This window comes from Capricornis sumatraensis, chromosome 8 (genome assembly GCF_032405125.1).
Source record: "Capricornis sumatraensis isolate serow.1 chromosome 8, serow.2, whole genome shotgun sequence".
Lineage (NCBI taxonomy): Eukaryota > Metazoa > Chordata > Mammalia > Artiodactyla > Bovidae > Capricornis > Capricornis sumatraensis.
Genome location: NC_091076.1, coordinates 24,278,716 through 24,292,252, shown reverse-complemented (window position 1 = coordinate 24,292,252; position 13,537 = coordinate 24,278,716). Strand labels below are relative to the sequence as shown.

General features: G+C 40.5%; 1 protein-coding gene across 1 annotated transcript in view; it reads left to right on the top strand.

Moving 5' to 3' along the window:
* The window catches only part of HPS5 (HPS5 biogenesis of lysosomal organelles complex 2 subunit 2), a 44,426-nt gene that overhangs the window by 11,803 nt on the left and 19,086 nt on the right, over nucleotides 1-13,537 (top strand). The window contains exons 6-12 of the mRNA XM_068977647.1: nucleotides 1,040-1,173; nucleotides 5,690-5,902; nucleotides 6,217-6,288; nucleotides 10,054-10,142; nucleotides 11,239-11,417; nucleotides 12,283-12,441; nucleotides 13,024-13,210. Of these exons, the coding sequence (XP_068833748.1) occupies nucleotides 1,040-1,173; nucleotides 5,690-5,902; nucleotides 6,217-6,288; nucleotides 10,054-10,142; nucleotides 11,239-11,417; nucleotides 12,283-12,441; nucleotides 13,024-13,210 (1,033 nt within the window). The remainder of the gene's footprint in view (nucleotides 1-1,039; nucleotides 1,174-5,689; nucleotides 5,903-6,216; nucleotides 6,289-10,053; nucleotides 10,143-11,238; nucleotides 11,418-12,282; nucleotides 12,442-13,023; nucleotides 13,211-13,537) is intronic.

Here is a 13,537-nt window from a genome sequence, read left to right as displayed (position 1 = left end):
AGAACACAGTTTGATCTGTATGTCTTTCAGGGTTATCTAGAGCCCAGACTATTAATTTTGAGAAAACTTGTTTGCACGTAGTGTGTATGGTACCCTAGTTTATCTTGGTCGTGTTGCAAAATGGCTGTGAGCTAACTTTCATAATTTGCATGTTGTCTATCACATTACTCCATAATTCACCTGGATGGCCCACTTAAATAAAGCGTTCTTTAATAGTTGGCTGTTCAGAAAGAACAGATGCCTGTTTATTAATTATGTGAATAAAATGGCAGACATGGAGGAATGGTACCAGTTGCTCAGGCTCCTAGTCTCCTCGTCCCCATTTTGAAGAAATTCTTGAGTGCAGGTATACTTTCTTTCAGAATAGAGGTAACTTGTGAATGGAATCTTAAAGGCACTCCCGGATTGGGCTTAGCAATGTGGGTCCTGAGGCTTCATGGAATGCTCTAGTTTGTCATTAAGACAGCGGACCTGCTTCTCACTGTCTTCCTTTTCCAAAGCTGTTACATCAGAAGTGGGGAACTTGTCTCTCATTGGCTTATTTCCTTGGAGGATCGTGGCAGATTAGAAGAGATCTAAATACCATTGCCTAATTATTCTTTTAGTTAAAACATCAGAGTATTCTTGATGTGTTAATGAAATATTCATGATGACCCATCACAGTTACCGCTTGATTCATAATGTATTTTTCATCCGAAATACATTTGGGATTCTTAGCCCTAGTTTGTCTCTTTTTCCAAGTGGAGAAGTACTGTCTACTGGTGAACAGCTCTCTCACATATTTGAAAACTTATTTTGTCTTTTTCATTCCAACTTCTAAGAATAGATAATCACAAACAGAGCCTTAAGAATTATCCTCTGCAGTTATGTGGATCCATTTGTTGAATGGATGAAACTGATAGTCTAATAGGCAAATTAATTTTGGCCTGTTGTAAATTTTTGTTTTGCTCTCTAAGCTGTTTTCGTTTAAAAGGTAAAGAGAGGAGGATCATGTGTATACAGAAAGCTAAATTTTATTTTCTCATCACATCCCCTTTAGGCAGCCGCTGCCTTTGTGATGTTTCCTGTTCAGACAATCACGACAGTTGATTCCTGTGTCGTCCAGTTAGATTATTTGGATGGAAGACTCCTTGTATCTTCGCTTACTCGATCCTTCTTGTGTGACACTGAGAGGTACATTTACTAACCATGAGTCATTGGGAATACAGAATTTCAGAGCTGGAAGGGACTTAGAAGACATCTCACCCAATTTCTTCAATTCAGTTATACAAATATTAATAAGGAACCAGCTCTGTGCAAGCTGATGTTAGAGAGCAGAGAGGATATCGAGGAGAGTGACCGTAGTCCAGTGGGTGACTAAGGCACAAGCTCAATTCTACCAAGAAGCCTGGTCTGAGTGCCATGAAGGAAGGCTGAACAAAGGCCTGTTCCTATGTGGGGAATCACGGTGTCTTCTTTGATTGAGTTTGTTGTTGTTGAAATTGGCTATGTGTTTTTTTTTCTGTTTTTTTTCCTTTTGCTGGAAAAGCAAGAGACTTTTTGGGAAAGGTGCCCAAGTGGAGAGCAAGGATAATGGAACCCAGGAGAACTGCTCTCCCGCATGGCTCAGAGTCTCAGATTTTATGGTGATGTGGAATTTTGCTGTGTATTTAATAGAATTTTACTAAAAGGTAAAACAGGGTGAAGACTTAAGTAAGAACTTTGTGAAGCTGACAAATATTTACTGAAATCTCAAGGGTCAAGTCAAGTGGGCTTCCCTGGTGGCTCAGAGGTTAAAGCGTCTGCCTGTGATGTGGGAGACCTGGGTTCGATCCCTGGGTCGGGAAGATCCCCTGGAGAAGGAAATGGTAACCCACTCCAGTATTCTTGCCTGGAGAATCCCATGGACGGAGGAGCCTGGTGGGCTACAGTCCACGGGGTTGCAAAGAGTCGGATATGACTGAGCGAATTCACTTTCACAAGGGTCAAGCCAAAGGGCCAGTGAATGGCAAAGGAGTGTATTGGTAGTGGCTGTGAAATACTAGAACAGGAATTGGCTTGAAATGAATAAATCTTATGTATCACTGTGTTTAAGTTCCTCAGCCATTCTCACTGCATAGAAATATTCACTGCCCCCCACCCCGCCTTTTCCCTTCTAGTAGCCTTGGCCAGCTACCATATTCCTCCGAACCCATCCCCTCTTCTAGAAATTTATTATGGAGAATTTTGAGCACACACAAAAGAAGAGAGAATTGCTTAATAAACCCCTGTGAGTCTGCTAGCCAGCTTCAGTAATTTGATTAGGAGGTTCAGTAGGTGAAGTTTGAAGGCAGAAAGGTAGGAGGGGAGAGGCTGTTCTAGTAGGAAGGTGCAGCCTCTTGGGGAGCAGCAAGAAAGAATTAAGCATATTCCACGATGTGTCCTTCTGGCGTGAGATGGAAGTTGCTGGGGATCCCGTTGGTAAGTTTGCACCATACTGAGAGTGACAGCTGTAAATGTCACTCTAACTAAGTACATGGGCTCTCAGATCGTTTTAAGGAAGTGTGAAAGTGAAAGTGAAGTTGCTCAGTCGTGTCCGGCTCTTAGCGACCCCATGGACTGTAGCCTACCAAGCTCATCCATCCATGGGATTTTCCAGGCAAGAGTACTGGAGTGGGGTGCCATTGCCTTCTCCTTAAGGAAGTGTACGTGTGGAAAACCAGGGTTTGGAAGTGGGTCCTCTTAGAACTATCCAGGATTGGAAGCTTTTTATGTCTTTCTAGGGGTTCTTCTATCTCGTGAGATGGTGAGGAGAGGTTGCACTTTGTTTTCTTGGGATGAGAAAGACTTGTGGAAAGGAGACCAGTAATAGGAGGTTGCAGGTGTCTGGCATCAGAACCTAGGTATACAGCTGTGGAGCAAGGCTTTGAGACGCAAAGCATCTGTATACCTGGAATTAGTAGGAAGGGGAATGTACTTGGTTCTGACTTATTTCAGACTGTGGATCAGTGATGAAGTTAGACTTACAGAACTGGACATCATCCAATGTCACCTGTTCACTTTTAGCCTAGACCTGGTAAGTAATAGAGCTTGCCTGACATCATGCAGCTGGAGGAGGCAGACTAGAATCTTTCCGTCTTGATTTTGTGCCTTTTCTGTACCTCAGTCACTTCTAGTATCCTTTGACATTGGACCTTTTGGCCATTAAATCTACCCTTGAGATTTTGATAAAATATTAGTTAATCTCACAAATTTCTTAACTATTCTTCATTTGTGGTTTTTGCTGTTTACTACACAGTCCAGTTCAGAAATCTGACTGACATTCTGACAAGTGGTCAGACCACTGGACTGAATTAACATCTTACTGGGGTTGTTTTGAGAATCTTGTGAAATGGTATAAAGAACTAAATAAATAAATGAAGGTTTATTTTTATCTGTGTGCAAATGAGAAATGCTGGGTTAGATGAAGCACAAGCTGGAATCAAGATTGCCGGGAGAAATATCAGTAACCTCAGATATGCAGATGACACCACCCTTATGTCAGAAAGTGAAGAGGAACTAAAAAGCCTCTTGATGAAAGTGAAAGAGGAGAGTGAAAAAGTTGGCTTAAAGCTCAACATTCAGAAAATGAAGATCATGGCATCTGGCCCCATGACTTCATGGGAAACAGATGGGAAACAGTGGAAACAGTGTCAGACTTTATTTTTCTGGGCTCCAAAATCACTGCAGATGGTGACTGCAGCCATGAAATTAAAAGACGCTTACTCCTTGGAAGAAAAGTTATGACCAACGTAGATAGCATATTGAAAAGCAGAGACATTACTTTGCCGACTAAGGTCCGTCTAGTCAAGGCTATGGTTTTTCCAGTAGTCATGTATGGATGTGAGAGTTGGACTGTGAAGAAGGCTGAGCCCCGAAGAATTGATGCTTTTGAACTGTGGTGTTGGAGAAGACTCTTGAGAGTCCGTTGGACTACAAGGAGACCAAAGCAGTCAATCCTCAAGGAAATCAGTCTTGGGTGTTCTTTGGAGGGAATGATGCTGAAGCTGAAACTCCAGTACTTTGGCCACCTTATGCGAAGAGTTGACTCATTGCAAAAGACTCTGATGCTGGGAAGGATGGGGGCCAGGAGGAGAAGGGGACGACAGAGGATGAGATGGCTGGATGGCATCACCAACTCAATGGACATGAGTTTGAGTGAACTCTGGGAGTTGGTGATGGACAGGGAGGCCTGGCGTGCTGCGATTCATGGGGTTGCAAAGAGTTGGACATGACTGAGCAACTGAACTGAATATAGCTGCTAATTCTCATTTCACAGGATTGTGACTAGAGTTGGTTATAAGGATAGCCAACTGCAAAAATAACATGTTAAAGAAATGCCTTCTTCATTAGCTAGAATTCAGTTTGGGGGATCATGGATAGTACAGTAATTAAAATTTTTTATGTTAAAGTTTTGTTTGTTTCAAGCTATATTCCTTTCCAAACAAACACTTTTTTTGTTCAAACCAAAGCTCCCGATAACTAACCCAAGTGAGATACAAGGTTGCTTTTCCTGCAGCTTTCTGTCAGTGTTGTTAATGAGCTTTACTAGAAGAATTATGTATGTGAAAGTGCTTTGACGTGCATACAGAGCAATACAAGAAGTTACGGATTCATTACTTATGTTCCTTATTTGGGAAATAAAATACATTTCTGGCTTATTTTAGTTAATCCTTAAAACTATTCTTCTAGTAAAGCTGATGTTTTGTTTTAGTGCAGGGTGCGTGCGCAGGTGCTAAGTCGCTTTAGTTGTGTCTGACTCTTTGCGACCCTATGGACTGTAGCCTGCCAGGCTCCTCCATCCATGGGGATTCTGTATACAGGAATACTGGCGAGGGTTGCCATGCCCTCCTCCAGGGATCTTCCCTGCCTAGGGATCAAAATCCCTACCCAGGGATGGAACCAGAGTCTCTTGTGTCTCCTACATTGGTAGGTGGGTTCTTTGCCGCTAGCACCTACCGTTCAAGCAGACACCACTGCCACATGTAATGCGGTGACTGCTTTGAAAACATGGCGTGGGAAGCCTGAAATTCTGCTTGTAGGAGTCAGAGAGGACTGTCAGAGGAGGAAGGTTGGAGTTAGCTCATGAAAAAGAAAGGAGTGTTGGGGAAGAGGCATACTCATTGTCACCCTCCATGTTCTCAGGCAGTTTTGTATGTGCAGTTCTTTTATATATCTAGTTCGTGTAATCCTAAGGGAACAGAATGTTCCAAGGTACAGACTTTCAGAAGGACTTAGAGTTTTGAGGAAAGAGTGAGGCGTTTGTTGGGTATTTGTGACAGATGAGTGGACTGGAGACAGAATTGGAGAGTAGATCAGTGGCCTCCACGGGACAGGTGAAAAACAAGATGAGCAATCAGTAGGATTTAACTGATTTAATGTAGGAAACGGTTTGGTAGCACTCATCTTTTAGTTTTGAAAAAGAGCCTTCACATTAACTCTGACTGTGGCTAATAAACTGAGTACTAACCTGAAGTGTTTTGCTTCCTATAACAGAAATAGTTAATGGCAAACGAGAGTTGTTGCCCTGTTGTGATCTTTCCATTCTGTTGTTCGTTCCAGTAAAGAGCTAATACGAAGAAAGGGAGGACACTGTGGGTGGGGTTCTTATGGCCATGTGGATTTGCATTGCCAGTGCTTTTGACGTTTCTGTAAGTAAACGTGATTTTTCTTTTTTTATGGGGGGTATTAGAGAAAAATTTTGGAAAATTGGAAACAAGGAAAGAGATGGAGAATATGGAGCTTGTTTCTTCCCGGGAAGGTGTTCTGCAGGCCAGCAGCCCCTAATATACTGTGCTCGCCCCGGCTCCAGGATGTGGGAGGTGAACTTTGATGGAGAAGTTTTAAGCACACATCAGTTTAAGAAACTCCTCTCCTCACCACCTCTTCCTGTGATTAATCTAAGGTAATGACTTATATGTTCAGCAGGAAGTATTTGAGGAACTTACATGGGGTGGGGGTTCGGTAGAAACCTCTGATGTTCTATATGCATCAAAGATTTTATCATACCTTTTAAGAGTGAAGTAGAATTTTTAATAAAAGATTCAGAGAAACCTAAAACTCTTTAATCAGTTATTTTTTATATGGTTAAAGCAAATTGAACAAGAGCAAATGCAGTGAACTGGCTCTTGAATTTGTTTTGTAGGCAGAAATTTTCCTGTGTATCGAAAAAGGTGCTTTTATATTGTGATTAAATCATGAATCATGTTTACTTCCTAGATCAGAACCTCAGTATGATCATACGATTGGATCCTCCCAGTCTTTGTCTTTCCCCAAACTCTTACATGTTAGGTAAGTTTCTCTCTTTGATCCTTAAAAAAAAAAAAAAAAAAAAAACTTCATCTGTTTCTTGTTCAGAGGCAGTTAGCTTCTTAACTTTGTTTTTGTACTAAATCATTTTTAGAAAATCAGGAAATGACTGTAAAGTGCTATATATAAGAGGAATGGTAAAAAAATCATAGAAATACACTTCCCTTTCTGGTTTGAACTGCCCTAAACCACTTGAACACTTTATAGTTGTTGGGTACATCTGACAATTAGAGCTCAGAGCTATAGGTACACATTTTTTCATAACCTCCCCTCCCTGGTGGGATACAACAATGAAAGCAAGCCTCAGACTGAAATCTGCTGCATATGTATGTTTCTTAGCAAGCAGGTGCAAAAGTCGTTGCAGAATTTGTTCTTGTAAATGTGAAATTTCAGCTCCCTGTTCTTGAGGTGCTTTGCATGAAAAATCTGCTCAAGTTGGATCCAGCCAGCCATATTCTAACGTCAGAGTTTAGCTAGCTTTCTATTTGGGTTAGGTATAAAAAAGTCTACTATTAAGTGGTAGCACAGAGTGCCACTTAGAGCTGTTAGCTGCTGGGCTTGCCAGTTCCTGCAGCTTGTTCTACAAGCATGGGAGTGAGTGCCCAGTGTATGGTTTCCAGTCAGTCTGTATGTCTTGAACTTCTCTTATTTCAGCAATAGGATATTATTTCTAATATCCCTTAGGCTAATTAACAAGATCGTTAATACAGATTCAGGAAACATTCTGTAGAGCTCTTATAGGGTAGTCTGGAGTTTGGCTTCTGATTGATTTTTTTCAAAGACTAACTTCTCTTTGAATGTAATTAAAAAAAAAAAATAAAACACTTGAAATGTCAACTAACTGCCCCTAACTAAAGTATGTATATGTTGCACTATCTCCACTGAAATATTTGGAAGTCAATTGTAAAGAGTGTAACTGATAAATCCATAATTCATCCTGAAAGTTACTGGAGAAAGCTATTTATTTGCCCATAGATGAAGCATATTAAAACCTCTTTCTTTATGGCACTTACCACAGTTTATAATTACACATTCAAACATGTATGCCTATCTTATTCCTAGACAGTAAGGTCCACGAGGGCTTGGTGTCTGTTTTATTCACTGTGTTTTTCTCAGTGTTTGGCATAATGCCTGGCCCATCATAGACACTTAAGCATTTGTTGACTGTGTGTGATGTGTGGAGTGCAGGCAAGTCCCTTACCCCAGAGTATGTTTTCTAATGGTAAGGCCACAGTCTGCTTGGTTCTCCTGGTAGTAGTTTTTTGAGTTAAGCTATTTAAAGCTCTGATTAGAGTTCCTGCCTAGCTAACAAAGCCCTGCGTGATCTGGCTCTGCCTACTCCTCAGCGTAAGTAATAATTAGTGCCACTTTGAAGCCTTTCCTGGCTCCCTGGTGGCTTACGTCAGACGCTTGCCCGCCTGCACTGCTGTCGCTTTTGTTCGGCCTCCATCACCATCCTGTCTCACTGTTCTGTGCACATCCATCCCAGCACCACACCGTTAGCTCCTTTACTGCTGGCACAGTGCTCGGCACATAGAAAGTTCTCAAATAATGACTAAATAAAAAATCACTAAGAGGGCTTGTTGTTACTTTTCTTCCCCTATTTGTGTTATGATAACTTTCGCTGTTATACCCGCGAATCCCACGAGGAAATGCGACAAGGAAGCAAATTTGTATATGACAAGGAAGCAAATTTGTAAACTTAATTTCCTTTTCGGCACGCTGATATCACATTCCTGTTTTTAACTTGAAAAAAAAATTTGTATTTATTTACTTGGCCGTGCTGGGTCTCAGTTGTGGCACTCAGGATCTTTGATCTGCATTGCAGGCTCTTTTGTTGCATCATGTGAACCCTTAGTTGTGCACGTGCTGGGTCTCAGTTGTGGCAAACAGGATCTTTGATCTGCATTGCAAGCTCTTTCGTTGCACCATGTGAACCCTTAGTTGTACATGTGGAATCTAGCTCCCTGACCAGAGATTGAGCCTGGGGCCCCTGCGTTGGGAGCATGGAGTCTAAGCCACAGGACCACCAGGGAGATCCCTCCCTTCTTTAACTTTTTAAACAATGTTGTTAGGCTTGTGTCGCTTTCTGTTTATTATAAGGGGATGAAGGCTGTATAAATGACAAAGTCTCAGCTCTTAGGTAAGTCCCCCTGCCCTGCCCCACCCCATACCTATTTTTACGGAATTTTTCCAACCTGAGTATGAAGTTCAGTATCAAAACCGTGATCCTGTATCTCTGTATTCAGGGATCTTCTGGTCTGATTTTTTTCCTCTCTGGCTCCTAAAGGCAACCTTCCAATTTTAGTTTTAACTATGGTTCTGATGATTTCTTTCTTCTTTGTGACAAAGGTTACTTTTCTGTAGGGACAGTGATCTGATCTTACATTGGCAAAATGTTTAATATTTGTGTGATGACCCAGTTCCTGTTAAATATCACTCTTGGTTTTGTAACCACCTGGTACCTACCATTGTAGTACATTTAGAGGCATAAACTAAATAAAAGTCCCTGTTCTCAAGATCATAGTTTTTGGAGAGATATAGTTTATTTCTAGAAAATGTTTAACAGCAATCAAAAGTAAGAGTTGTGAGCAATGGCTGAGGGCTGTCACAGGATTTCAAAGGGGAGTAACGCTGCTGCTAATCCTTGAGAAGTGGTTAGAATGAGAATGTTATATGTGGAGAACGCTCTGACCAGGAACAAGAAGTAGGGATTACCAGTGGTGTATAAAAAAGCAATAGCAGCCTGGAGAGAGTAAATGAGATACATGAGCAAAGGAGTATAGAAGGAAATGAGCCAAGATGGAGAGCGCCAGAGGACTGGAAAGGGAGGTGGATGAAGAAGCAGTGTCCAGAGTCTAGGAAGACTCTCAATTCAGGAAGGAAGGGACAATATGCAGGGTTGGCCCCTGCTGGGGGCTCAAGAAAGAAAATGAAGAAGGAGGTTATTGGGTTTGGCAGCTAGAAAATCTGTGACCTTTCAAGACTATAGGTAAGTGGAATGTTCAGAATTCCAGATAACAGTGGGTGGGACATTGAGGATTAGTGAGGGTAGCAGTAGATTCTATGAGGTGTGGAGAAAAAAGTCCAGATTTTGGACCCAGACTCCTTGGGATGAATTTGGACTCTTGTATATTCATGCTGAACGGCCTTCGACATATTATTTATCTCTCTGGGCTTCAGTTTTTCTTTTTTACAAAATAGGAATAATGCTTCTATCTTAATGAGTTGCTGCAGGGTTAGATAATACAGGTATAGCCTTTGATAAAAACAAACAAAAAAACCTCCCAGAGTTGACTGGGAATTTTCAACCTTTTATTGCCCACATAAAACTAAGGACATCAAAGTATTTCCCTCCCTAAAAGTAGCTCACCAGAGCAGTGAGGAATGGTAAGATGTTGTTTAGTCTTTGTTTTAAATGGGCCCTGTCATACCAGATATGGGAGGTTTAGCTATTGTAACAAACATCAGGTAAGACACCAGCATTTTATTTTTGTAGAATATATTTAGTGTATCTGAATTTTTCCCATTTTGGCATCATGTTATGATATCTTTCAGTGGGCTCTTGTCACAGACAAAAAAGAGGTGATAGGACATGATTGGCTGAATTTACTGTTGGATTTTCTCTGTATAGGCAGATCTTGCTTTAATAGCTAATGTGAGGGTCTGAATTCAGGGAATTATATCATAAACCTCTGAGTCCGAGCAAACTAAAATTCTCTTGACCTCTTCCATGTTTTCTTGCAGTGAGCATTGTGTGCTGACTTGGACAGAAAGAGGAATTTATATTTTCATTCCTCAGAATGTTCAAGTTCTTCTTTGGAGTGAAGTCAAAGGTAATTATGTTTTTTTTCCTTATATAATTTTTAATTGCATGCTTGTGAAAGATTTAATTATTGTAGGAGGATTCTCTCGCAGTGTAAGAAGTAGAAAGTAGAAAGAGGTGACATTTCTCTTAAAGATTAACATCATAGGTGTATTCCATTATAAGGTACTTCCCAAGTATATATTTGTGAATTTATAGTTAGTTATTTTAAATAAAATTTTCATTTATTCTTAAATATTAGCAACCACTGCTAAAGATTGAATGGGTTAATTTTTCCCCTTCTACTTACCCTTAATCTTTATCTCTGTTAGAAAACTTGCTTTAACTCTTGTTTTGTGGCTTAATAATTTGGGGTTGACATATTGGGGAAGCCCTGAGTTAATAAACACTCTTCATGTGCAAAAAACAGGGTGGAGGGCAAGGGAGGGAAGAATTTGAAAAGTCCTTGTGGGAACAATAGCTATTTTATGTGGCTGAGGCAAAGACTATCAGTAGCTGTATTCTGGTTTAAACCAGAAATGGAGGAAATAAATCTAAGATTTTTAGTATGATTGCCCAGAGATTGTATCTTGACTTACGAGTCATTTTGTACTTTGTAAAAACATAAAAAAGATAAATGAACCATTATCTCATGATCTGATCAACACTGATTTCTTGTGAATTAAGTTTCCTGAGGGCCTCCTGTGGAAACTAGTGTTTTAGATTCACTCATGATGTTCTGCCAAGACAGGTATTTTTTTAGGAACAGTTTGTTGATTAACATATGTGTTAAAGTCTGTTTATTGACATCAAATTTGTTACTCGCAGAAATGTGACAGTGTGGTCTCAAAAGTACCTTCTTTTAAAGTGCCCTTCTTTTCACACAAAAATAGCATTTTTAAATATAGTGTTTTAGATCAGACAGATATTCCTCTTATTTTTGATCTTTTTAGAATAGTGTCTAAAATATGATTTTCTCTTTGAAATGAAAATATAAAAATAGAGGTGAAATTCGATCAAACCAGACTGTATAAAATGAATTTATTAAAGTAAGTTCGTTCAGTCACAAAAATGGAAAAGAAATATTTGGTTAGCGTCCTGCATGTTCACCCGTGTGGTTTTTGTAGATATTCAGGATGTGGCTGTTTGCAAGAATGAACTGTTCTGTCTACACCTGAATGGGAAGGTCTCACATCTCTCCCTGTTGTCTGTGGAGCGCTGTGTGGAACGTCTGATAAGGAGAGGCCTGTGGAACCTGGCTGCTCGAACTTGCTCTCTTTTCCAAAATTCTGTCATTGCCAGCAGAGTGAGTCAATCAGCTTACATGTTCATCTGGGTTGTTAAGGTCAATCTGGCTTTCGGGATTATGCTACACAGTTACTTATATTTATTAGTCTGCAGGGGGCTTCACAGGTGGCTGAGGGGTAAAGAATCTGTCTGCCAATGCAGGAGATGTGAGTTTGACCCCTGGGTTGGGAAGAGCCCCTGGAGGAGGGCATGGCAACCCACTCCAGTATTCTTGCCTGGAAAATCCCATGGACAGAAGAGCCTGCTGGGCTACGGTCCATAGGGTTGCAAAGAGCCGGAGACAGCTGAGCAACTGTGAACAGCACGTTAGCTTGCAGTTTAAGCAGTAATAAATCCCCAAAGGAAGCATGACCGTAAGTCTGGAGTGGGGAGTGGGGGCAGGAAAAACCGTACGTGTGTGTTAGTCACTTAGTCATGTCCTACTCTTTGTGACCCTATAGACTGTAGCTCTCCAGGCTCCTCTGTCCATGTAATTCTCCAGGCGAGGATACTGGAGTGGGTAGTCATTCCCTTCTCTAGGGGATCTTCCCGATCCAGGGATCACACCGGGTCTTCTACATTACAGGCAGATTCTTCACTATCTGTGCCATCAGGGAAGCCCCAAAATAAAATTTACCCACAAATTTATTTTAGTTTCAGGCCTTGTTTTAAGTGAAATTATTGTGTGTGCAGTTACTCTTAATTAAATGCTTAATTCCTAAGAAAATTCTCATTAAGTCTTTTACTAGCTTTTAAAGCCCTTTTAAAGCACCTTTGAGGTTTTATGTTCTATGTTAGACTTCTGTCAATGTATTAGCAATTTGAATATGGAATTAGTTACAAATGGAAAGCTCTCCTATTGGGTTTCTACTTGTTTTTATTAGGGAAGAAAAACTTTAACTGTAGATAAATTGGAACACTTGAAATCTCAGCTGGACTTAACAACCTGTGGTGATCTAGTTTCCCAACTGGAAGAGTTGATCTTAAAATTGGAACCTTTGGATTCAGCCTGTAGCAGTAGAAGAAGCTCCATTTCATCACATGTAGGTATTCGCACTTTTCAAAGGGTTTTGCTCTACAGTGAGATGTTCTCCATGAAGTTGTCCTCACCTACTTCCAGGATCCCAAAACTTAGCTTCTTTCCAGTGTTTATACTGGAGGGGAGGTGGTGAGTGGCAAGAGGGGGCTTTCTTTCAGCTCTTGGACAGCCCTCTGAAGCACTTCTTTGTGTGTGTCTTAGAACTGTGTTTTGTTTTGTCATTGTTTATTATATCTTGTTTGAAAATGTACATTATGTAGCCTCTGGTACAAGTTAAATTGCCCCTAGTATGTGGTTTCAGATGCTTCATGTTAGCTTGAGTCTCAGGGAAGCTCAGGATTGTCTCGTTTAATCCTCATTCTCACTGCCAGGCTTGGTGGAGACTGGATGGAGAAATCTGGTCGCATGATGCTGCAGGCATGTCAGAGGGACCGGCTGCCAGGCAGCGAGACCTTGCTCACCGTTTTGTTCTAGTAAACCATAATTGTCATTAATGACTTACTGCTTTTAGTGTTGATTCTTTCCTTAAAAGAGCTATATCGTGTTATAAACATTTTAATTGTTCTTTAATTCTTTTTCTTTTTAGGAAAGTTTCAGCATCTTGGACTCTGGTATTTATCGTATCATTAATAGTAGAAGAGGCAGTCAGTCAGATGAAGACTCTTGTTCCCTTCACAGCCAGACACTCTCAGAAGATGAGAGACTTAAAGAGTTCGCCTCACATCAAGAAGAGGACCAACCAGATCATTGCTGTGGCTCCCAGGGAAGTGAAGGTGAGGAAAGGAAAGTGTTTTTATTGATTGCTGATGTGAAGCAGTTATTTTCTGTGGCTTCTTTATTTTTCCTCTACGAAGTGTTAATAATTTTTATTAAGCTGATAGAGTTTCCATCCAGACTTATTGATCTCTTCACCATTAGAAGAATGGGTTTATGTTTAGTTGGAATTTTTCCCTCTCATGTTTAAGCTAAATTTGGTAAAGTTCCTAATATTGATCTTGTATTAAAGAGCGGGAAAGGTTAAGAGAGGAAGTCATTAACCAAAAGAGTGGAACAATTTTATCCTGACTAACCGAATTATTTTTCATTAGGAATGAAAAATT